This window comes from Dermacentor silvarum, chromosome 1, assembly GCF_013339745.2.
Source record: "Dermacentor silvarum isolate Dsil-2018 chromosome 1, BIME_Dsil_1.4, whole genome shotgun sequence".
Taxonomy (NCBI): domain Eukaryota; kingdom Metazoa; phylum Arthropoda; class Arachnida; order Ixodida; family Ixodidae; genus Dermacentor; species Dermacentor silvarum.
The window spans coordinates 353,886,435-353,911,691 of NC_051154.1; the positions used below are offsets into that span (position 1 = coordinate 353,886,435).

The 25,257-nt window shown below is 46.0% G+C and overlaps 1 protein-coding gene across 3 annotated transcripts in view; it reads right to left on the minus strand.

Moving 5' to 3' along the window:
* Positions 1 to 5,390: 5,390 nt before the first annotated feature.
* The window catches only part of LOC119437427 (nose resistant to fluoxetine protein 6), an 83,664-nt gene continuing 63,797 nt past the window's right edge, over positions 5,391 to 25,257 (minus strand). For 2 of the 3 annotated variants that reach the window (XM_049660525.1, XM_037704457.2), the window contains exons 11-16: positions 20,247 to 20,326; positions 16,477 to 16,593; positions 15,612 to 15,744; positions 13,421 to 13,610; positions 10,815 to 10,957; positions 5,391 to 7,805 (exon numbers count right to left, since the gene is read on the minus strand). In XM_049660525.1, the coding sequence (XP_049516482.1) occupies positions 7,692 to 7,805; positions 10,815 to 10,957; positions 13,421 to 13,610; positions 15,612 to 15,744; positions 16,477 to 16,593; positions 20,247 to 20,326 (777 nt within the window). In that variant the 3' untranslated portion in view covers positions 5,391 to 7,691. The remainder of the gene's footprint in view (positions 7,806 to 10,814; positions 10,958 to 13,420; positions 13,611 to 15,611; positions 15,745 to 16,476; positions 16,594 to 20,246; positions 20,327 to 25,257) is intronic. The other variant, XR_007465042.1, reaches the window with a different exon arrangement.

Here is a 25,257-nt window from a genome sequence, read left to right on the forward strand (position 1 = left end):
TGAGTCGCGCAGCTAGAACAGGAACACGGAGTTTCCCTCAGTGTTCCTGTGAAGTGTGTTCCTCAGTGTTCCTGTGTTCCTGAATGTGTGAAGCATATATTCGCTCGGCAGTGAAGGCTTGCTACCTTCTCCAGCTAGACGAGAGAGAGCAGATATCTTCGTCTGAGAGAGATGCAGAAAGTCTCCTTTAGATTATTTCATGGCGCAGTTCTGGCAGTTACGACAGCGTATGGAAAGTTTCGCCGTGTTGCGACCGGTATTCTGTAAGAGTCTACCTAGTGGACTGTCCATTTCGGCTGTCGCTGATTGGCTGCTGCTTGACGTGCTGGAAGGAGACTGGCTGGCACTTTCCTGCACATCAAGCAGCAGCCAATCAGCGACAGCCGAAATGGACAGTCCACTAGGTAGACTCTTACAGAATACCGCACCTGGTCATGCCTTAAAAAAGTGCACTGACCGATACCAGTAACTGCCATGTGTACCATGATTCAAAGCCATGGGGTATAGGCGAGTTAGCTCCCCGATTTCTTGAAAGCGGTGGTAAATTGCTATCCCGTAGCAAGTAATGTGTCCAACATAATTGCATCCTTTCCTCTGCGAGCGAACGTAAATCAATACATCCCGGTTATAACGAGCCACTTTCCTGCATAGGCGGATATAGTCGACGTTAGGAAACTATAGTGCGGAGCGCATCTAAAAGAAACTGTTGCAAACTTCAACTCGGCACCTGTTCCGATTTGACCTGATTACATGCAGTGTTTCGTAGGTCATAGGCAAAGTGTCTGTCAATTTCTGAGCGCTGAGTATCAACCACAGAAGACAGAGTCCCTGTCATGTATGTCAGTGGGGCATAACCTAACGCTGGTTTCTACTAGCAAGCAAAACAATATACTGGCACCCGTGGCCACCTTGAGCGGTCTTTATTATCAAGGAAGGTTGTAAGCAGGTCAACGAACGGGACAACTGTATAATGCGAACTTCGGAAGGTGAGTGGCTTTGACGTTAAGGACACGCGATATGCTGCCAGCTCATCGCCTCTGGCGTTTAGCTTTTCACCATTTTTCATACCATGCCCCGTAAGCTGTCAATTACCTTAGTTCTCCTTGCACTTCCTTTTTCATTTAACCCGAAGCCTTGCCATGTAGCTGGACAGAACCAAGGTAATGTTGTTTGCCGTCACTTCTAAATACTTAGAGTATATTCTGCATTCCGCCTAATTAGATCATTAGTCTTGATTAATTAACCATCTTCTCAATTATTATAATTAGATGAAAAGTGTCAATCATAAATTTGTAGAGCAACATGAGAAACTCCCGATACAGCTTTCTGTTGCTCAATAGGTGCTACATAAAAGTGTTTTTTCGAACGTGAAAGAAGCCCGCGAATACACGCAAAATTGCCGCACTACTGGCCGCTCGAGGCACTTTGCGTGTATTCGCGGGCATCTTACACTCGGAAAAACACTTTTATGTAGCACGTATTGAGCAACAGAAAGCTGTTGAGTTGCTTCCAACCAGTTTCTAAAATTTAGCGAGGTATTTCTTTTGGGCAAAGTGACTTGTATTAGGGTAAATGCATGACTTGGGAACGAATTTAACCAGTTGTAATGTAATTTAGCTGTGTCACAGTGTCGGAAAGCAAACTAGCAGCGCTGTGCGCAGGCCGAACGCTCCAAAGCTGGAATGAGCGCCTGTTTGCTGTTGCTTCTAAATTTCTTGCAGGCAAATAAACTGACAACTCTACGCGTTTAATCAGAAAACAGCATCTTCTGCTTGCACCGCTAAACTCAATCATGCCATGGAAACGATGTCACCTCGTGACTTAACATGCGTCATGATCAACTTCTGACCTGCCGAGGTAGCTATCATTCCAGCTACCATGCCTGCAGACAAAAGTACATTAGCGAGAATTTTCCTGGTGCTTGAAGCATTAGTAGCACTAATGCTGAGGCAGCAAAATGTAAACGAACAAAGCCAAATGAAGCTTAAGCGTACGTCACCATAATTTATTAAAGCGCCTGCGTAAACAATGTACAGCCTCCCGCATTTTTAGCTATATCGCGCGTGCGTCCATCACGCGTCATTTTAGTGCCTTCAAGCGGCGATAATCAGCGAGACCAGCAGAAGTACTCTTAAGTGCACTAAGCACTCTCCTGTACACGAGTCGTCTTATCCGACGTTCTTTTCAGGAACACGTACGACCATATTATTGTGTTCACGCACGAAATAGCTAAAAATGCGGGAGGCTGTACGCTCCTCGATTTGAAACGCCAGCAAGTTATTTAAAATAAATAAAAAGAAAGGAATTCTCTACTCGCCGGGAAGACAGAAGTCGTCCCGAGTGAAGTGTTTTGAGCAAACAGGTATTCTATCAGTCGGCTTTTCCCAATGCGAAAGTTTCTTATGCAAGTTTCCGAAGCGCGTCGTCTGCTTGTTTCGAGAAAAGATGAAATCATATTGGTCTCTTTCGCCCGCCGTGACACGCATATTGGTAAGTAGGAAAAGTATTTCGGCATCCTACTTTTATTTATTTTTTTCATTTTCGGGCTTGTGCGCTGCTGCATCACGATGATTTGAGAACTACGAGGCATTCACGCATGCCGTGATAGGATATGCTCTTTCGCGTCAAGCGTGAACCTGGATCGGCTGTTTCTCGGCGCGACGGCTAGGTAGCGAGCGTTTACTTGGAGTCGCGAATATCAGCACTCCCTTAGCCTTTTAGGAGGTAGAGCGTATTTCAATTAGAGCACCTCCACACATTGCCAAACTTCGTGTGCCGCTGCCGGAAGTGCGGTTTGCGGGGTCCCATACCTGGTTATAAAGCTCCTCCTACACGTTGCCGCCAATCAGGTGAAGTACCGCCAACCTACCCTCCTTGTCCGCGCTCCTCCCTCGCTCACCCCTCAGCTTCCAGCGTCAAGCGGAACTTACGTAATCCTAGAAATGCGAGAGTGCAACAAGCGAAAATTCAGGTACCGGAAATCCCGGAAGCGGTTAAACCGGAAACGGAAATCGCAGAAGCGGTACTTGTTCAAGCAACGAATCAGGGAACCGCGGCGCACGTCAAAGGTTGGCGCTACTTAGGCAAATCGGCGGTGGCGCGTAGATGGAGGGGCCTTACCTGGGGATATCTGCACGCTATTTCCATTCACGGATGACACGATTAGCGAGACCCTGAGCCAATCACCGCACATCGTTTGCTCGGTTGTAGCCGCATTCCACTTGGATTATGCGTCTCACTGCATAGATGATGCGCATCGGTGCTACAAGAAACGAGTTATCCGGCAAACGTGTACAAGCGTATCGATTCCCTTTAGGTGGGTGCTCTAGCCACGCAAATAGGATGTGTCCTTACCGCACGCTCTGTTTACGGCAATATGGTAGTGCGACTGCTTGCTACGCCACTCGCGAAGCAGCTGGGTAATGGGCTTTCGCTAGGGTGAAAAGAGTAACACAAGCGACTGTGCAGTTTTTAACCTTAAAGAAACACGGCTCGGGATCACCACTATAGCTATTTGACTACTGGTTTCACAAGTTTCGCAAGAAACTCTCGCATGCTGTCACATAAAAAGGTCAGCGTTTTTCAGTGAGTGTGGCTGTTTCCCTTCCTAAAAAATTAAACTCATGGCATTCGGTTCCCTAAATCTACAATGTGTTTATACGACGGGCACTCTAATGGGATGCTCGGGGAATAAATTTAATCACCTGCAGCTCTCTATAACGCCTAGGTAAAAAAAAAAATACGCAGTCGTTTTCGTGTTCTCTCACAGATGGTATTAGTAGTAATCCAAGAATAATCGCAAGAAAGAGATTATAATTAGTGACTTCTCGCAGTTAAGCTTTACATACTGCCTTCCTGCTTGTACGGATACCTAATAAAATATTATCGAAAGCCACTGCATTCCTAGGTACACTGCTTCGACATGATCACTCTTGGTTGGCCGAATACCGCAACGTTAACACAATGATGAACTTAGCCGATTGTTGCATTGCATAATTATAGACTATACAGGTTAAACTTGACCAGCCATGGTTTTAAAAGCCAAGGTTACAGGTCTGACCAATGCAGCGGAAGCCGCATTAGGATGAGCCCACGTGTTAAACGCTTGTTTACCAAGGCTTCGGTGAACAATAACCACTCGTAGTCAAACTTATCCGGGGACCTCCACAGTACACCGCGCCCATTATAGAGTAGAGTTAAAAATAATAAATTTCATTGCTTGTGGTGGCATACGAGACGAATGTTATAGTATTTGTTAAATGTTTTTCAAGGAAATTAATTTGTAGTGTTATTGAACAAAATCTATTGAACTATTTCCTTTCTTGAATGAAGTGTACCGCCGCGTGTTTGGCGTCATCGCATTTCGTTCCCCTGAAACAGCATTTGAAGTACTGACAGAAATATTTGTACAATTTGAATTGATTTATTGGATAGGTGCCTACCCAGTAAGCCCTAGAGCCTCAATTTCCCTTACTCTTTAATGCGACCAGTTCAAAACACGCGCCAAGTGCAGAGGGGCTTCGGACTTGAAAAAGGGGACTTACACCATGCACACGACGACATCAAGACCTATTGGGGCGGTCTCGCTACAACACACACGCACACTGCGACCATGCTGCCAAAAGCAGAGTCCATTGAGCACTCGACGGGACCTGAGGCGCGTTTTGAACGGGTCATATAAAAGGTGCTGCAATCAATTCTTTGTGGCACATTCGAGAAATTGTGGCTTCGTACGGTATTATGGAGTCAACAGCTACCTAAATAAAGCACAAAAGAAAGGCAGAAAGGCGGAACACAAGCTTTCCGCGTCAATTCTCCTTTAGTAGTTCGAAACTGAGTCGGATGTGTCCGTACGTGCTTTCCGTTACGTCATTGAAGTCAGGTCGTACCCTCATCCTCAGCTTCAACAAACTCATACGGAAAACTTTGCCCACCTCTGCATGTTTTTGGTTCTGATTGTGTTACACGTGACCCTGTGGTGTAATAGCGTGCAGTCATCACGTGATTGGCTGTGACTGTTAGTTTGTAAATTGCAATATGTGCCACAAGGTATTTAGTTAAACACTTAATTAGCCAGTTCTTGTTCATTAGCGAATATGCATTTCAATTTTTGTGCAAGTAATGTCCGCCTCGTCAAGTAGACCAGCTCATGGACTAGAAGTGTGCTATCTGCCACAGGCGTTTAAAAAAATGAAAGTGTTTGCTGAAACACCCGGTATATCTATAACGCACGATCTTTTCCCAAATCATGTGCTGCACAGAGCAGCCGTTGGTCGTTGTTTTCTACACCACTGCCATAGGGCGGCCCTGTGCAAGGCTGCCCTATGGTCCTTGTCCCTACAACGTCACAATATGGAAAAGAAAGAAACAGAAACGAACAAAGAGAAAAGTTTCTTTCGCGTACTTTCGCTTTATTTGAGTGCTTTACGCACGCGTGCCTATATTAATAGCAGCTTGCTCTAGGAGATGATGAAGGTACTTGCATAGATGAGCAACAAGAACAACAATGGATGAATCATGAACTCTGGCGTCAAGCTACAAGCATTGACGGCGATGAAAAGCATAGCTGGAAGTTCTCAACAAAACAAGTTCCAAACGTAGTTGGCAAAGTAAAAACAAGAACAGACAACTCCTACGTTTATACAGGAACAACTCTCGCAAAATATTTGTGTGTGTGTGTGTGTGATCTTGTCTCAAAGGTTCCTCCTATGATTACTTTTTTTTCACCGTGGACGTATACATTTCGCTATGGAAATAAAACATTCTTGCAAGCGGTGTGACATGTAAACAAAAAAAAAAATCCGCCTCCACTCCTTCTTGTAAAAGTTGATGTACAGCGAAGCTGTCGCCGACGTTAGACAAGCACCAACGCCTCAAGCGACGTATACGCCACGCGCGCAAGTGTGCGTAAGTGCAGCATACATGCTCATTCCTCTACGCCCTCCGCCGAGCGCAAGTGCCTTATTGACCTAATTCAATTTTTCAAAGTAAATTGCGTCAGATAATTCGTAAAGTAAGACTTACACACAAGCTGCAGACATGATAGCTTCGGATTGTAATTCGAATGTACGAGAATAACGGCATTGTCACGTGACGATTCGCCTGATAACGTAATCTGATGACGTCATCAAGTCAAACGTGATGTCACGCGATGACGTCTTCGCCATGTGATAACGTCACCTGATGAAGTCATGTGATGTCTCTTGGAGAAGCAGCACACTGTGCGCTTCCCGCTTCTTTGCACTGTCTCTGGTATCTTTGCACTGTCTCTGGACCCCCATTTTTGTGTGAGCACCACGCACGCGGACACGAAATATTCCGACCAACAAGAGGCTAAAAGCTTCGCTGTAAAACAACTTATTAAGTACATCAGATCATTTCAGATTACACAAGGAATAAGCGAGAAATAGTAGCAACCACTCAATAAATTTAAATATATTTGTGAAACATAACTTTGTACTGCCGTTTGAACACACAGTAATGTCGCTACAAGGCTCGCACTTACAATGGCTCTTCATTTAGGAGGTAATTTGATGTAAAGGTAAGTTGTCACTGCACCATTCTGAAAGACGCAGTGCCTTGAATTTTGTCGCATCGTTCCAATTCAACAATACATTTCATTTGATTTTACTCTACTGGCATTACTATGACTTCCACTCAAGTTTGCTGCACATAGGCGCATTCATTCACGTGCTCAGTCTTTGTAGAGCGTTTAGTAATGGTTATCTCGTTTATGAGGTTTTATTTTTACATAAGTCTTTAAAGGAAACGTCAGTGAGAATAGCGAACACACGAACACACTGAATGCCCATTTGAAACAAAAATGAAACAACTCTTGCGTCATGTAAAATGACAGCGTCAAGACGTCCATTATGCGAAACAACTTTTTTGCACGACGTAACACGTCTGTTGATGAGCTCAAGTCTCACCTCTTTGACCAACTCACACATCCTGGCGAGACGAAGGCAGAGCTTCACCGTGCATCTTCGTGTTACTTTCGGGTGGAGGACAATTTTCCTTTTCCTGACGACGCGAAGGTGCCACAATAACACTTAAAGGCCACGAGAGGCCCAGCAGGTCCCACACTTCATGCAGAGATGCGTTACCTTAGGCGAACGAAATAAATCCTGGAGCAGCTGTCCCTTGCACCTGTGATAGCTTTCAGGCGAAATCCCGCAACAGCGACATTTAACAAAGCCGCGATACATCGAGTTGAAGCAATGGTTCTCTGCCATAACAAACCAGGTATAAGTAACCAGAAGTCCTCTTGTCTAGATGCCACATCACTAAGGGGAGTGCCACGTACTCCTTGGAACAACACCACCATTTTGATTTGCATTGGAATCAAGTGCTCGCTCGTGGCTGTCTCCGCACATAAACACATTGGCGTTCCGCCCACAAGCATTCATTTGATTGAGGCAGCAGCTGTCGTAGTGGCCGTTTCCGTGTAACGCAGCCGCTTAGCTAAGCTCCATTGTCCACACGCGAATGACGCAGACTACAGCACCGCTCGTGCTAACAGGGTTCACGAGAATTGCACAGCATGGCACCAGCCAGCATGTCAGTCCGTCTGTCGATCACGGGGCCTAAGATGCGTGTATCACAGTGAACGGCCCCGGTGCGTGCTCCAGTGCTTGCGCTGGCACCTACGTCGGTGTCGAGGCGCTGGTTTCTGTGACCGGAGACCCGTCTCACTTCCTGTTCAGCAGCACTTTCTCCAGCCCGATGATGGGCGCCTCGAAGACGAGGTTCAAGACTAGGGAAGCCATGTACGTTAGGACGATGTTTCCTATGGCGAAGTATATCTGCAAAGGTAAAACGCAAAGGCAAAGCGTGATTGGTGTGCAGCATGAGCAGCTCAGAAGTTTAGTTCAGAAACATCGTGTTCAACGTTCAATAAAATTGAGTCGACTTTAGTAAAAGAGTTCGAGATGAACAGGGAAAGCGCAGCTGTTCTTTTTTTTTGCTTTGCTTTCATTTTATACCTTAAAACTGGAAATTAGGGACGTCAACAATTAGCCTCCTCCATAGCAACAGCGATTGGAAACAGGCGCAGGTTTTATGGGAAAGCGCCGCCTCTCGCGAATGGGCCTCGTGCGCTGTCAACAAGGTGCGCTACCGATGATGATGATGATTTATTGGCATCCTGCATGATTTTCATTCCCTCAATTTTGTATACATCTCCTTAATGTTTTTTTTTCTCTTGCTCAGAACTTCTCTATTTACCTTCTCTACCTACCTTCTATATCTATCTTTCTCTATCTTTTTATATATTTCTCTATCTGCCTTCTCTACCTTCCGCCCCTTTTCTCCACGCACCACCTGCCAGGCAAGTTGTGCCCATTGCGTACGTTCTGTGCGCAGCATTTTTTAACATAGCGTATTCGTATCACTGTCGCCGTGCCAACTTTATGCGGCGCTAGCTGAGTCGCACAGCATATATTAAAATGCGCTGCGCGGATTAGCTAGCAGACGAAAGTGTGCAAGCTGGCAGTGGCTGATTTGGACCCGCTAATATGGATCCTGCTACGCTGAAATCACCTAGTAAATGCTTCACGCGTACAGAGCCCGCTTGTGTGGGTTGGTAGCCTGTGGGCTGATGACCGTGTTCGTAACTCGTGACAACCAACATACATTTTGCACTTCGTCTCTCCCACCAAGGTTAGATCTGTCCGTAGCACCATCTTGCTTCTCTTCCTAAGGCTTGGCGATTAGTCGATAAACATTAGTGCACTCCATTTGTACCCTATTTGGAATTACTATATGTTTGAAAACGTTAGACCTATTTATCACTTTAAGGAGGTGAGGCAAGTACATCTAGAAATCTTTTCTGTGTGAAATTACGTTGTTTCACGTTTTATTGCAAAAGTGCGTCGCGTTGGCTTGCCGCCAGCATGACGAGATAATTGTGAAAACAGCATGCTCCAAGTGCCAGCAAAACACAAGCAAAAGAAAGGTAGCATATTTTTCTTTTTCCTAGCACAACCTTCTTCATAGTGCCAATATAATCTGCAATGTGACGCGCTAAATGTGTCAGGTGACGTGTATAATTTATCAAACGCGTCGATGCTATCCATGAAGATTGCGAAAAAAAAAACGGAATGCTAGAAAAGCACCCAGAAAGTTTAGACGGGATAATCGACGTCACCATCGCAAAAGAGGCAATACATTCTAGAGACGCCTGCATGACTGGCGCCCATCAATGTAAATGCGTAAGCCGGATAGCTCACGTCCAGCGCTATATCCCGTACAATACTGCCGCAATAATGGGACAACTTCTGCATTTGGTACCGTTACGGCGGTTTTCGTGCGTTCTTTGCGACACTCGTAGCCACCACAGCACAGAAAAGTGCCTTTCATGGCCACGCACTCGGCTTTTCGCTTCCAGGCGCCAGCTAAACACTGCGTGACAGCGCGCCAGGAACTCGCATGTCGAGCTCGAAACAGCAGTGCAGCAGATCCATATCTTGTCATGTAGGCCATCATTCAGAGATGTCCAGAGGTAATAGAACCTACGCGCATAGCCCCACATTTCAAATGAGCGGTACTGTTTCCCGTTGACGAACACACGTTCCGAATGGCGTGCGATGTTTGAAGTCTAGGAGTCTGTGGAAGCGGTAGAAATTTGGAAGGCGATTTTGTGCAGTAAAAATAATTCGCGATGAAACGATGATATCAATTGGAATATTCCAGTGGTTTTACGAACTTCAATAGCACCGCTTTCAGCTCGTCGTAATCTCGAATCTCAAAAGGACCAAAAAGTCCCCGAAAGTTGCTATTTTCATAGCAATGTCATGAAATTAAATGCAAAATAATAGATAGGAGGCTTACGGTGAGCCAACGGGTTCGGCTGGGATCGGCCATGGGTCTTAGTAGTGTCAGGGGGTCCTTGTAGTAAATCGTTCAAATGTCTTTAATTTATGGGCACGATGAGCGAAATACTAGCCGTGCTAGTATTTCGAATTATGCTAAGCAGACCTGGCTTCACTACAGATTGCTTAAATTTCGCAATTTTAGCATGTGCCCAAAAGTGAATAAGAATTGATTAACACTTCGACAGGCCGATTTGTCGTGCCAGTTATGTCCACCACCTCAGTTAACTTAACCGTCATTAAAAATTCGGATAAAATTTTCGACAAACTTCACATTCTAAAATAAGAAAAAAAAAAACGGGGAACTTGTTACCCTTATGGCCAGTTCATTGACCAATTTTGGTCAACTTATTACGCGGTTAATCTCTACCCCCATGCTTGCCCTGACCTCGACCATTGGCTGTCACCTTCCCGTGGTTGTTATTAAATTTGATCCATCTAGGTACCTGTCACTATTCTTGCGTGCTACATGTCAGGACGTCGACGCCTTGATGCACAACATACGAGGGCTTATTGACGAGTTACCTGCTCCTATGATCACGTGCAAGTGACGCCTGCGGTCTAATGTGTGTTCCATCTGCGCCACCACGGCCATGAGTCACGCGGGCTAACACTCCCTGGGCTGGATACATAAATACATGTATACGCGTAAACCCCCACGAAAGTGGAATGGGAATAACCGTCGCAGTAGCTCAATTTACATATCACATTGTTCGCGTCACGGGGAGGTTTTGGGTTCGGCTCCCACCGACGGCCAAGTGTAACCTGACTACTTACACGAAATGTGTGACCCCCTCATGATCACGAAAAGCATTTAATTCAAAACCTTCTCACGACACGCTGGTAATTCTCTGTGCAATCTCTTCTTCAGGGACCACGTTTATGGGAAAAAGATGTATAAACCTCAAGCACGATAAATTGGGCTGATGATAGACTACTCACCAGCAGGTACGAAGAGTAGTCGAAGCTCTCTTCCCTCGAGCCGTAAAAGATGACCATCAGCACCGGGTGAATGATGTACGCGCAGAAGGTTAACCGGCTCAGGGGCACCAGGGCTTTCCACGAGAGAATTTTGCTCACCACACCTGTGCAAAACACGGCAGCAATGTTTGGCTCTAATCATTGAAAATAAGGAATGCCTTGTTATGCTAATGGTGTACGATTTGTCTCAAAGGGACCCTGAAATAGTTCGCAGCAAAAAGTACTTCAATTCGTTCGGCAGAAGCGGAGTTGCTGGCCATCAAACACGCCCTTCGCGGTGCTCCCGTTCCTTCTTCAATGTCTTGCACGGCGAAGGCTACGGCGGAGCGGGAACGTGTCCACAACGGTCCGCCTACCGTTGCGTCACCGTGGCGCGCAGTCCAAATTTATTTTGGATGTTCACGTAGACGCCACTACTTCTGATTCTGGCGCCCTACGGCGGGCCAAACTCGGAGGCTTACGGTTGAGTTAACTGTGTCTCATCCCTTTGCTGTGCTACAGTGAACTATATAGCGACGTGCGGCTCTGTTTGGTAGGATGATGACGTTCTAGTAGGATGATGACGTTCGGGTCGGATCGCCACAATATTAGCCACATCCAAATTGCGCATTTTGAGGTGCTGTCAATATACGAAGTCATGTCTGCCAAGGTGTCTAGCAAGGCGCCGCCAGGAGTCAGCGCGCGCTGGCAAGCGCACATGTCTGACCTTAACTTTCGCGTCGTTCGAGGCTAGTTGAGTGTTGAAAACTAATCAAAATTAGTGAGACATCCCGGTTACGACAGCGATAAGCAATTTGGCCTAAGTTTAATTCCTACGCGGGCGGTCGCGGCCGAGCGTGGGAAGAAGATAGTCGCTTTCTTCCGGAAGTACGTAATTGTTATCGAAATTGGAAACGCAGATTTTCGCTTACTTCAGCCCACTTAGTAAACTGCTTCAATAAATACACACGATAGCAGTATGAAGAAGCGCACTGATCCAAACACCCTTCTTGATTGACGTCAACTATCGGCAAATAGCAGCCGTCTATGGGAATCTTGCATATGACGACGTATGCAAGCCACCGACAGCTTAGAAACGGGTGGAGGAGCAGGCTTCTCTTGAAAAGAGAGCGTTTGAGAAAAAGGCAACTTCGTGCTCCGCTTGCGAGCTCCACGCGTCGCGCATGACAACAAAATTTGGCTGATACGTTCACAGCAGCGTATGTTAACCGCGCACTGTGTATTTTCACCAAGACCGAGGGGTGGTTCAGGACCCCTTAAGGGGAGCTGTGGGTGTTTTTAAAATGTTCATTTTTCGAGGTATGGTGCTGAAAAATCGTACATATATGAAATGTTATGTCCTTATTTTGAGTATGAGGTCTATTTTTGTTTAACAGTGTTGGTTCTAACTTTATAAAATCTCCCTTTATTTTTTTATGCAAATATTTGAAAAATTCATGTTCCATAGATTTTGCTAAATATGGTATCAATGGCTTCTGTATGATTCAAGGAATGCTGTAAGACCTATACCTTATTGCTCTGCCTTACCTGGAACACGAGTTGCAAGGCTTTGAATATGAACCACTAAGGAATGTTTTCGGGTGTTTAACTTTGAAGTGTCGTCACTCTTGTTCAAGGTAAGGCAGAACAATAAAGTTGATCTTACGACAATCCTTGAATCTTACACAAGCCATTGATACCCTATTTAGCGAAATTGCAGTACTTTATAGTTTTCATTTTTTTACAAAAATATTTTTCAAGTATTAAGCTCGCATAAAATTAGAACCAGAGGAGATAAACAAAAATGAACTGCATATTCAAAATAAGCCCATAATATTGCATACATGTACAAGTTTTCATCACCATATCTCGAAGAATAAAATAATTTTTTTCTAAAACCCATTTCCCCCTTGAAAGTGTTAATGTTTTGCCTATGTTTCTTTCTTTTTTTTTATTGCCGCATTGCGCCAGTACTCCCGTTAGCTCGTAAACTGTCCAAGATTAATGATTTGACAATGAGCGTCAATCGCTGGCTAACCAGAACCTGTGTGGCCAATGACAAAGAGAGCATCAAGAATGATTGTGACCATTTGTAACTGACAGGCGGTACACAGTAACTGCTCAACGCATGAGCTCTTATAATTTAGGATTGGAGCCGCCCACTCACCATGAATAACAGGGCTATCACTTGGCGAAGTAGCTACGGCCACTTACAGTGGACAAAGGCAGTTAAAGTGGCGAGTCGAGTCTGCTGATTAGGCAGTGCTCAAGTATTCATAGTGTGAGAATAAGTGCAAACAATGGCGCCACTCCTAAAGGATATTCCTGCAAATTTTACTATCGGTATGGTTGAAAATATGATACGCAAGTAAAAGACGTCATCAAAACACTGAAAATTTAACAGACTACCCAGAGATGCCGCTTCCGCGCTACCCTGAGAACCACCTTCACAAGGTCTTTTTGTAAGTAGTATCTTGTTTGCCACTTAAGCAGTCGGAGAGACTTCTGTACCTATAAGCCATGCTGAAGCAGCAGGGTTCAATTCTACCGATTAACCGCTTAGAGCACGCCAATGTGAAGAATCTTACCGCCATAGCCGGCGACTGAGGCAAAGATGATCCACGCAAGGCCGAGCGCCCAGATGGAGCGAGCGAAGCCTCCGTAGACGGCCGCCCAAGCGATGGAGGGTTTTGACTCGCCGGTGTTGGCGGGCCACATGGCGTACAGCACGCCCAGCATCATGAACGCACACGTCGTCCATCCGAGCCACACGTAGCGCTGCGAACACCGGATGTTCCGTCAGTTGACTCTACAGGTATACGCATTGGGTGTGTTCCAATATTTTTCCAGCAAGCAAAGCTGTCTAACCTGACGCCTTAGAAGACCGCTTCTTCTCTGCACCAGTCTACGTATTGGAACACGAACACGCCTAGACATCGTCGGCCACCCGGCGTCCAATTTCTAACGCAAAGGTAAACCGTAAAATTAGTGTAATTTTCTTCAGCAAACTCAATAAAACGAACAAAAAAATTACTTATTTCACTCACTTTTTATTTGATACTATGGTGCTCCCCAATCTGCGTCATTGAAGACGACACAACAGTTAGGCAGTTTGACGACTCGCGCATATCACTTTCTTAAGCACGCGTTTTCCCTCTAGACTAAATAGCACTCTCACAGTTTCACACACCAGTCACATTTACGGGCATTCGATACAATGGTCAGTCTTGTTAAGGGGTGACTTGTGCTGAACTTACATGGCCTTTCGCACGCCTTCCGCACGTCTGCGGATGTGCGGAAAACGGCACATGTCAGCATACAGGTGCTCACATTTCAGTGTAAACCGAAATTTGCGCACCTCTGTGCGACATGTGCAGTTTTCCGAACATCCGCACGCGCGCGGAAGGCGTGCGAAAGGCCGTGTGCGTTCAGCACAAGTCACCCCTTAACCGAGCGCGCTAGACCCGACTCCATTCAGCTGTTCCCCATAACAACACTCGTATGTGTCGTCTGCTAGCTGGACATCAAAGTAGCCTGAACCATTGCAGACTTGGTACTGTTAACTCGAAGCTGTCGCCTTTGTCACTTAGGTCAGGATTGGAACAGAACTTAAGATGACGGTTGTTAGGCGAAGACGGCAAAGTAGCGGTCTAAGCAGAGATTTGGAACACACCCAATGAAGAGATTTGGCACAGGCGGTATATTTATGACGATGTTGTTTCGGTACAGGTGGTAACTTCAGCCCATTGAGTTCTCTCTCTCTCTCTCTTTTTTGCGGTAAAATGAAACATATTTTCACAGAACTCAACCAGAATATGGAGCAATTTGACACTGTGAATGTAGTACATGGCAGTGTAGTACATGATCACCACACCCGGTTAGTCAGTGCGGCTTGTGATGCAGTGTAATTCAATAGTGAAAATTGTTTTACTATACCCGGACCTCGGACTATAGTAGCTCGGTTGTTAGTGCGGCAAGGGAACACCACCAACACTTGAGAAAAAAGAAAAAGTTCTTATTGACGAAAGGAATAACGTAGTGTACAAGGGGGAAAAAATAGTATAGTGAGGAAATATGAGAAACGGTGCTTGACATAGGCGAAATACAAAATAGGCCAGACGACGATGAGAAAGAAAACAAACCACACAAGTGACACGAACGTAAATTAACAGTGGTCGAACAGGGGATGTTTCCGGAGCCAGCATTGCAACAAGTCCACTTGTCGAATAGTTGGCTCCGGAGACATCCCCTGTTCGACTAATATCTGTTGTTCCCTTCAAGTCGACATCTTCCCGTGAACCTCTGCCTTGTACATGCATAAATGTATGGCGTGACCACGATGGCTGAAAAAAAAAGATCAAGAAAGGCAGCAACGGTAGCCTGGGTAGGTATAGTCATCTCGACCGGAAATGTGTATTAGACGCAAGCAGCAACTTGATCAGTAACGTGTTGGCGTGGGCTACTTGGTTAAATTTCATTATGAAAACAGTGCGAAAGGCACAGACGAGCAAGAAGACGACACGAGTGTCGTCTTCTTCCTTCTCTGTTCTTTTTTTTTTGCCCTGGTTTCGGGAGGGTGCGTCTTGTTTCTCCATCGTTAATGCTAGCTTGCGTTAACTACCTGACAATGACGAACAGCGCGTCATTGTCAGGTAGGTGATGAACAGCGTGAGTGTGCGCGTGTGTGTGCGTGCGCGCGCGTGTGTGAAAGGTTCTTTATTAAACTTGCAAAAACTATTTTCGTTGTCAAGCTTCGCAGTAGTTACTACATTTACCCACCTTTCTGATGATGCTTGACCCCTGCGTGCGGTCAAGAACGTAACCGGTTGCCATGCCGACAAGGAACGGACCAATACGACAGTACGGCTTGACGTACACGTAGCCCATGAAATCGTTCATCTTATCCAAGGGTCTGGAAAGAGAACAACGCCGTCATCTGCAGATTTAACGTGCCTGTGCCTACTCTGTTAATATGCGAAAAGATTTCAGTACAGCTACATAACGAGATGCTGGTTTCGATGTAGATACAAAACTTCGGGCTAATGCTGACCATGTGAAATGAAAAAGGTTATCGTAAGATAAACAAAAAAATTATTGCAGTGTGCAAAATTAAATGACACTACTTGCAGTCAAACAATGCATCATGGACACAAGCAATAACCACAATGTTGCTTAGCTCCTTGAACAGATAAGTGGTTATTAAACTAGGCTGGGAATAGGAAAAAAGCAAATTACTGCTGGCAGCACTGTAGTTGCCTAGCTCAAGCGGCTGACACTTAAAAACGGCTGCCAGCACAGGAGGGGGGTTATGCGACTAACGGGACAGGCAGAGATAATAGCTGAAAGGGTAGAGGAGGAGATGAAAAAAGCTATTTACATTCTTAAACAATGTTCATGATCAGTAGTGAATGCCCAGAATAGTTCACGTTTAGCTTTCGGCTACGAAGTTCAACCGGTCGTTTCACATAGGAATATCAGGAGCATTCAGTTTCTATAGAAGTGTGTTGTGTGCGTCTAAAAACTAAATTTGAACATGAAATTTCCTCCCTCACGGCGATGTGTCCAAACAAAAAATACATTATCTAAACTATTTCTTCGAGAAGACACTGTCCTGCGAATATTGCCACTGCAAAAGCAAACGTACGTTATGTCCGACATGTACGGCGCTGCTGGATAGTCGTAGATGGCAGTGTAGGCCGCTGTGAAGCTTGTAGTTCCCAGCAGCAGCATAGCGATCAGCAACAGGCCCAGCTTTGGCTTCCTACAAAATGAAAGGCATATAGCTTTGTATAGCATCGCACCGCACAATAAGCAACAGCATAGCAGACTACCGAGCTAGCCGGAGCGAGTTCCAAAACTTCGCGATGTCCTGCGCACACGTGACCGCCTTCTGCGTCATGACATCGCGACACATACTACACCCCCTGGGAAACTAAACCGAAACTGGTTCGCAGAAAAGATGTTATATTAAATTATTTAGGGCACTCTGAGGCTTGCCGCTGTTTTTTTTTGCAGGTACAGGATATTCACTTAACGCCAGAAATGAAGAGTCGAAAAGGACATGTCGGTACACCCTGTTAAGTCAAGGGTCCGGGCGGCCACGAAGGTTCCATGTCTGGTGCCGTGCCAGGTATTGTGAGAAAGAGAGGTCCAGAGCGACGTCCAGGCGACGAGAAAACAAGCTTTATGTGCAAATTTACATGATGATGGTTTACAAGAACGGCTCCATGATTCTCGGAACACACTCTGCCAAAGTCTTCTCATGTCCGAGCACTCCTTTCAACACTCAAGCTCCGCTTTTTAAGCAGTTTATTTTCCCCTGTCGCACGTCGAGGGAATTCAATGTTCTTCTTCTCGGTCAATTGGAACTGTCGCACAGTCCGCAAAATCGCACCCATGGTGTCGCACCAGCCCGGCGGACTCCGCCTCCGGTGTCCAACCTTCGACCCACCCTCGATGCCATTAAAATGCACTTTCATGTGAAACCGGGGTCGACGCTGTTCCCACGACGTCGACAGCGTAGGCTTTTTGTAGCAATTACTAGGCTCTTGGTAATGGCCCGCTTGTAACCATTTTCGTCTTGGCTGTCGCCACCGCTTCCAAAGAATGCGGCGGTTGTGGTCACCTTGAAGGGGCGTTCTGTATGCCCGTCAACCGTCGGCGCCGGGCCCCGCCGTAGTCCGGGCGGGCGGGCACTGGTGCCGCAAGGGAAACACACAAAGAACGACGCTGCCGTTTAGAGACGCTGACGGACGATGAACCATTGCAGTTTCGGGTCCCAGAACTCATCTCGTTTGTCAGCACTGGGTCATCGAACAGTCGAAGATACGATACATAATCGCTTGACAATTAGCTTCAGGTGACGCTGGTTTCGTCGACAGCTCTGCGGCGTCGAAAAGGCGATGAAGCGAGGGCCATTTCATAGCTGCACGCTCACCGGTTAATCACCTTCGGTCCAGAAGGACCGCCAGGCACAACAACCTTTAAAGAAAGCGAACACACACACGCAGGAGGGAGAGCCTGTAGTGGACTGGGAATGTCGCGAATAGACTGAGGACGTTCTGAGATGGTCTCCATCTATCTGTGTGTGTTGATTGGCTGAATAAATACAACGTAAGTAGCGTCACAGGTAAGCTTTTTTCTTCAAAGTCATTGTGACGCTGTATGACGTTTCCTTGAGCCGGCATACGCAAAGATTTCCTACCATAATTTGGGGCTGGTGCGATGAGACACGCATAATAAGCAATGAGCAGTCATAAAATAGAGGCCGAGAGGCTAATGTATCGGCCCCAATTTCGCTGTTGTTTTGTACCGCAATTTTTTTGTGTGTGTTCGTGGTCCATGCTCATAGCGTTTGCACCGCTCTTGAGAGGTGTCGCCGATTTGTCTACTAAGCAATCATTCATTAAAAAAAAACGCATTTCTGAAATAATATAGGTTCAACATTACAAACGTATTGCCACCTTTTACACTCGCAACGTTAGAACCTAAGACTACCGGTGACATTTTATTTACAAAGAAAACGTGTCACAAGGCGACGCCTTGGAAGTTTCATTATACCGGGTATGACTAAGCAGCGGACTGAACAAGTGGCGACGATACCGGCAATTTCATCGTGGAAGCGGCCGCGTGCGGCGTACTAATCGCTATCAATTATGTTTGGCGACTTCTCGGCAGGTTGAGTGACTAGCCGTTTTCGTGAGTTAACCATAAAGGCCAAACTACACCTACGCTTGCCGGCGCGCGAAAACTCGCGCCCGCGCGCCTTTCGTTTGGCGCGCCTCGCGAGGAATCGCGGCTTGAACCTGCAAGACGCGCACCAGTGCGCACCCACTTGGCTCACTATTTTCGCCTTGGTAGATACCATTTGGCATTCTTGTGAGGCAGCCAGACAAGCGATATTTATCTGTAGAAGGTAACTGTGCTCGCGCCGCGCTTCGATGCGTACGATTTGAATTCTTGGGTGTTACGTGCGAAAAAAAAAAAACGATTTGATTAAGAGGCACGCTGTAGAGTTAGGGACTCCGGATTGATTTTGACCACCAGGGGACCTTTAACGTGCCTCCAATGCACGGGACAGCGTACGGCCTGTCCCGCACCATCTACGTACGTACGCATGCGTAAGCGCACGGTCGCGAGCTTTCGCGTGCCGGCAGGCGTATACATGTAGTTTGGCCTTAACGAGAACGTAGAACGCGCGCTCTCCCCGTCTGGTTGGTCACTTGTATAGTGTTTCAAGCCTGCGTAATACAATTGCGCTGGCGCCCTGCTACAGCGACTCATTCCGCTTTTTGGATTGACGAATCCTTCCTCGTGTGGCCGATGGCTTGTACGCAGCTGACGAAGCGCACGAAAGGCGTTTTCGACTAACGAATTAACCTTACACTTCAAACGCGTGACCTAATTATTAAGGAAGAGTAAAGTTTTTGCTTCGTCAAGAGCGTTCGGGTCGCTACTTCAGCTGCAGTTTAAGACTCAAAACGTCAAGATTGCTTCACTTTAAGCAAGCGACTTCTGATTTGTGAGCTCATGTTCACTCACGGCGCCATGATGGTCGCATCACACCCAGAGTAAATGGCGGAATGCTCTGAATAGAGCCCACTGGCTAAGCAGCCGCACGAAGACGGTGCCTTATTGCCGTTCGTGTCCTAACCTACACTTCTGTGGTTGCCACCTTTCCTATAGCGGCTTGCGCAGAAGCGGCACCTACGGTTGCAGGCAATAACGCACACCGGAGCACACCGCTCTTGCACTTTAGACAAGCATACTGCGACTTGTACTACGTCAAGTACGTGCAATTTCGTTGTGTGTCAAAAATCAAAGAATGGAATGCACGTAAATCAAATTAAAGTAAGTCTGTTTTTCCAGGCATTGTAACAACCTGCCGGGTCCTTGGAAGTACGAAATTAATGTTAATTCCTTTTTTTCTTAATCTATACTAGCCACCGGCGAAAGGCAGCTTTTGCAAATACCAACTTGTTTCTTTTTGTTATTTTTTTTAGTATAGTTTATAAGAGAAATGTAGACGTACCGCGGAGCAAAGCACGAGCGTGGACCCTGGCCTAACTGCAACTCGTAGGCCGAGGTAATGTTAGATCCTATAGCAAGATTGGTAGCGTATCATGGGCCAAGTGCTGTATTAACATCTTTTCCTATGACCACGTATATTTTACATCTAAAATAGGTTCCCTAGCTTTCTATCTCCGTGGTGGCACGCTTTTAACTCTGTAGTGAATACTGCTTCACTGCAAGTTCTGAAGCGCTCGACCCGGTACTTGTGCACAGGAAGCATCACACGATGCGCTAGTGTTTCGACGACTTGCCTGAGTGATGTGAGATTCACATGAAGTGTAATCTTCTTCCACGTGTTATTTATGCAAAGTAAAGCCATACGGTGGAGTAGCCATGTCTTACCTGTAGAGAGCGATGATTATGGCCGGCGATATGAAGTAAAACTGGAAGTCCACAGCCGAGTACCAGGTGTGGTTGAGGCACTGAAAGAAGAAATTGACACGAAGGAAGAAATAAATTTAGAATAAATTGAAATAGCTGATGGACTGGCAAGAGCAGGGGTCACTTAAATAAGTACGAGAAATTCGCTTGAATTTCTTCATGAGCGCGCACATTTCTCAGGTAATGCGCGTTCATGACGACTACGACAAGCAATAAGTGATTTCGAACAGCCGCAGCAGAAGTGGAGCTAAAAGGCCTCATGCGAGCTTATGGAAAATTTAACAGAACGCATCGAACTTCGCTCAGATATACTTGACCTGACGCTCTTTGAAGCATGCAGGAACGCCTGGCACGCAGGACAGAGTGCCGCGAATACACTCAAAGACACACGAAAACCTGCGGCGCTGCACATTGCCATTCAGCCGCACCTCCGAGCAGTGGATAGCGCCGCCTGAGAAAATCAAGCATCGCAGAAGAAAGCTTCCTGCTACACGCACCGCGAATCCTCTGCGTTCCTTCCCGTATCCTGAACGCCAACCTCCAGTAATAGGCACGTGTGCCTCCGTAGGATACACGCCATCGTCATTAGTTCACTCCGTCAATCTTGTCCCTACTCGGAAGAATCACCACCACAGTCAGAGAGAAAAGTTGTTTGGTCACTGCAGCGGCACTTCGCGGTGTCTGACCAGTCTCAAGCGAACGGTGTGAGTGCTCAGTAAAACTTTTGATGAGGTGTAGACATCGTGCAAGCCATTGCAGTCTTGATCACGAAGATATATTCTTTCTTTGCATAGAGTCCGTAGGTTTTCTTCTATTGAGTCGCGCTTTGTCCGCAGCACTGTTTCTTGCACTCTGAGTATGCGCACACTATAGTGTCTCGGGACGAAAATTCGACGTCGTCCTTTCGTGAGCTGCCTTCGTTCATATGCTGGTCCCACAGAAGAACAGCCACGGTACTTCATGCGGGGAGCAGGCAAAGAGAACAACGCAATAGAGGTGGATAGTTGCACTTCGCGTTGAGGAAACGCGCTTAGGAAAAATCCTGAACGCAGTCACAGGATACAAAGAAGAGAAAACGCGGCGAGCACATACTGTCAAATCTCTGCGTGAAACTACGTATATATAGAGAGATAGGGGATACAGAGAAGATTAGAAAGTCCCTGACAATTTGTTTCTTGGCCTCTTCGCTCGGCTTCATATTTTTTAACGTATAGCCCAACAAACTCACTCTTGCCGATTTCCCGTCGTCCACGGTTCCGCAGACTTCACTTCGTTGTTGTTGTGGTTGCCTATCGAACATGTGGCTCCTACCCACTATGTGGGATTGGTTTCGCTTCCCACTGACACGGACATTCCGCACCTTCTTTATCTACCTCAGTGATGGCATACACTGACATTGTCGTCATCTTCCCTCCATAACTATTTTGCTAAAGAACGAATCAGATTTAAAGTTTAACTACCTTAAATGCTACTTCCTACTTCCACTAACTACTTAACTTCCTACCAACTACTTAAAGGCTACTTTAACTACTTCCAATAACATTCAGCTATGATTCTGGGGAACAAATTCCTACGATGCAGCTATTGCCAAGGAGGTCGTAGTATACGTTGTATACACGTAGGGGCCCTTAAAGCGCGCGAGAAAAATTCATGGGGCATCGACAGTGTCAACGATAATATATGCAGAATAAGAGCTCATTATTGTGCAGCGTTTCCTCGCTCTACCGTGCATCATGTCTGTAATGATTATAACTCGATCTTCCCTCCTGCCAACCCCCCTGAAACTAAATGCTGCGGCTGTGCCAAATCCTTTCTCTGTACTGATTCGTGTAATTCTGCAACATCCTAACCAGTGATAATTTATTACCCTTGTTTGTTTCAGGATCTGTCTTGCTGGCTTCGTATACAGAAGAGAAGCCAGACTTGAGGCGTCTACAAGAGAGGTCAAACAAATGGTCCCGCCGACGTCAACAACCTCTTCACTTGCTTAAGTTGTGCGTTCGAGTATGAATCACCAGCGAAGACAGAAGCGTTGTATAACAAAGGCTGCAGTAGAAGCATTTAGCGACGCCAACATGTCGTTGTATACATGAATTTGTACAATATGCAGATCTGCAGAAAAAAGGTAAGCAGCGCCATAGGATTTTGCTGCTTCCTGTTTAGCAGAAGTAACACACGGGGATAGTGCGTTCGTCACAGGTAACTTATGCTGAAAATCTATACTTCCTATATCAGCGTAACAGGGTGGCGTTCGTGTTGGCTTAAATGTAGTATACGTATTGGACGTCAACCATGCAGAAGTATACACCCTCAATAGAGCCAGTCGAGTAGAAGCATCGGGGCACATGCGCAGCGCTCGAGCTTTAAAGGTTCCGATATAGGCAGCCACGAAAGGCCACATGCTTAAAATAACCGTCAAACTAATGCAGTTAGTCTACGAAGAGCGTCTCGCCCAAATTATGTAAGAATTGTTGAGACAGGCTGGACGTCACAGCTGCATCGCATCTGCAGGCACATGCATGAAACTGTCAGGTTTGACCTTTCTACCAGTATAACAAACTCTGAGCAACTACTATGGACAGCCCATTATTCGTAACGTACAGTTGGGATTTGCCCCGGAATGAACGGTTCAAAGCCTCACCAACACCATGCCTTTCATCAACGTTCCTACACATTTTGCCAAGGTGGTGGGCCTGACACGATAGCTCCGTCAAAAAGGGACTTTCCATGCTTCAGAAGAGCTACGATCCGACTGTTTTTCCACTTTTATGGCCCAATTGAAAAAGTCCCACGATGCACACAAAACTCATACAAAATGTTCTTACGCGCCTATGATCCAAGAAAGCAGCACGATGCATTAAACGTCATGACTTGCTCCTAATGAGAGCCCAAAAGTACCAAATGTAGCCTGAAGTTCTTGCAGCATCAAAGGGCCAGCGAGGCCGATCTCTGTCATTGGCAGCGTGCTTGTCGCACGGGATGACAATGAAGACTGGAAAACAGCGAATTAGGGTTTCGTTTATCCTACACGTGTAATGAACAAATGGTGCAACAGAAGATCCTCGGACTGATGTATGCAGGCGACATAATGCAACTAGCGGACAATGCAACATATTTACAGACAGTTTCGAATGTCTGTCGCAACGCAGCGACAAATCTAGCCCTTGGTTGCAGCACAGAGAAATCGGGAATTATTATCTTTAAAGAAGAGACGAGTAATTATGTGGTGTCTATTCAACAGGAAGTCGTACCCATAGCCAATCTATATAAGTACCTCGGCGTATACATAAACAAAGGAAAGACTTACTTAGGCACCAACCAAGATAATCTGAAAATGAAGGGGAAGTAGACTGCAGCAAAAATGAAACATGAAGCACCTCGGGCCACAATAAGTATGAGGTGGTGCGTGGAATCTGGAAAGGATAATGATGCCAGCGCTAACGTTCGCAAATGCCATTGTATGCTTAAAATCGGCTATCTTGTCGGGAGCGGAAGTTAACGAAAGATGGGTAGGCCGGTTCGCTTTCGGAGCCCACGGTAAAACCACAAATCAGACAGTGCAGAGTGACATGGGTTGGGCGTCTTTTGAAGTCAGAGAAGCGCAGAGCTAAAATAGTTTTGAAGAAAGACCCAGGAACATGGATGTAAATAAATGGGTGGTTAAAGTGCACCTGTACCTGAAAAGCGTGGACACAGAATGGAGGAAGAGTTCAAGAAAGTTGGCAGCCAAGTACACGGTAATTGAAAGTGTACATAGACAACGAGGGGTGATCAGAAAGAAAGTGAGAGAAACAGAGACAGCGAATTGGAAGAAAAGAATGGAAACAAAAGCGACAATGGGAAGAAAGAATAGGAAGAAATTAGAAGGGAAAATTAGAAGGAAAAGGTATGTAGCTTGCTATTTGAGGCTCTAGCTGGTTGCCTAATGACAAATACATACCGTAGCGAATATTCGCAACAAGATGAGGCATATGCTGCAATCCGGAGACCACTCAGCACACCCTTATGGAATGCGAAAGGATTCACCCAGTGAGACCCGTAGGTAATGTACACCTTCCAGAAGCACTTGGATTTAGAGTGGACGGAAGCATCAACCAGTCAGCAGTCGAGATAAGCAAGAGACGTTTAGAGTACTGGTCGAAAAAAAAGCAGAGAAGAGATTGACACGACCGGATCTGGTACAGGCATAGGTAGCGGTACAAGGTAGATAGAGAAGCTTTGAGGGGAAAAACATACTAAGGCGATGTATACAAAAATTCAAGAATGGAAACCATGTATAGCACACCTGATTAAATCAAACAGGCTAGGTGACTGTTTGTCATCGCTCCGTTTCAAAGCGGATGCCAATAAGTCACCATCATCATTATCATCATAAAATTAGGGCCGAAAGCGTGGCTGTGACTACTTTTCAGCAGGCCTCTGCAACTTCCTCTTTGCGCCAGAGACGAGAAATTGTGGGGAGATTTTCTTGCGGAAGTGACGGCGGGTTCCGTAAGGCCAAACCTATTCTACAAAGCGGCTCATGAGGATCGAGCGGTGCTTAAAATCCACACCAAAAGCATTCCGCCTGATTTCTTAAAGTGACGACCCCTATGCAACTGGGTCCAACGACACGGGAGAGCTTTCATATGCAATTTCGTCTTCCCGAAGAACTTCACACATTTTAAATGAACACGAACGCGATGAGCACTTCGACTGATTCCATGTTGGTTCCACGATTAGTTCCACCATCGTATCCTAACGTATACCCTTTAGCAAACAACACCGAACATGGCAGTCGCGAAATCTCAGACTTTTTTCGCAAACCAAGGCACGCAGTCTGAAAGTGACGAGCCCACTCCAGTGTTGCCATATAGGCTATTGCATAGTAGAATTATCAAATTCAGACTGCATGTCCAGACCGCGAAGTTATTCCTGTCTTTATTTTTCATTAATATTGTTTGCACATTTTTATTCCGAGTCCATAGTCCGT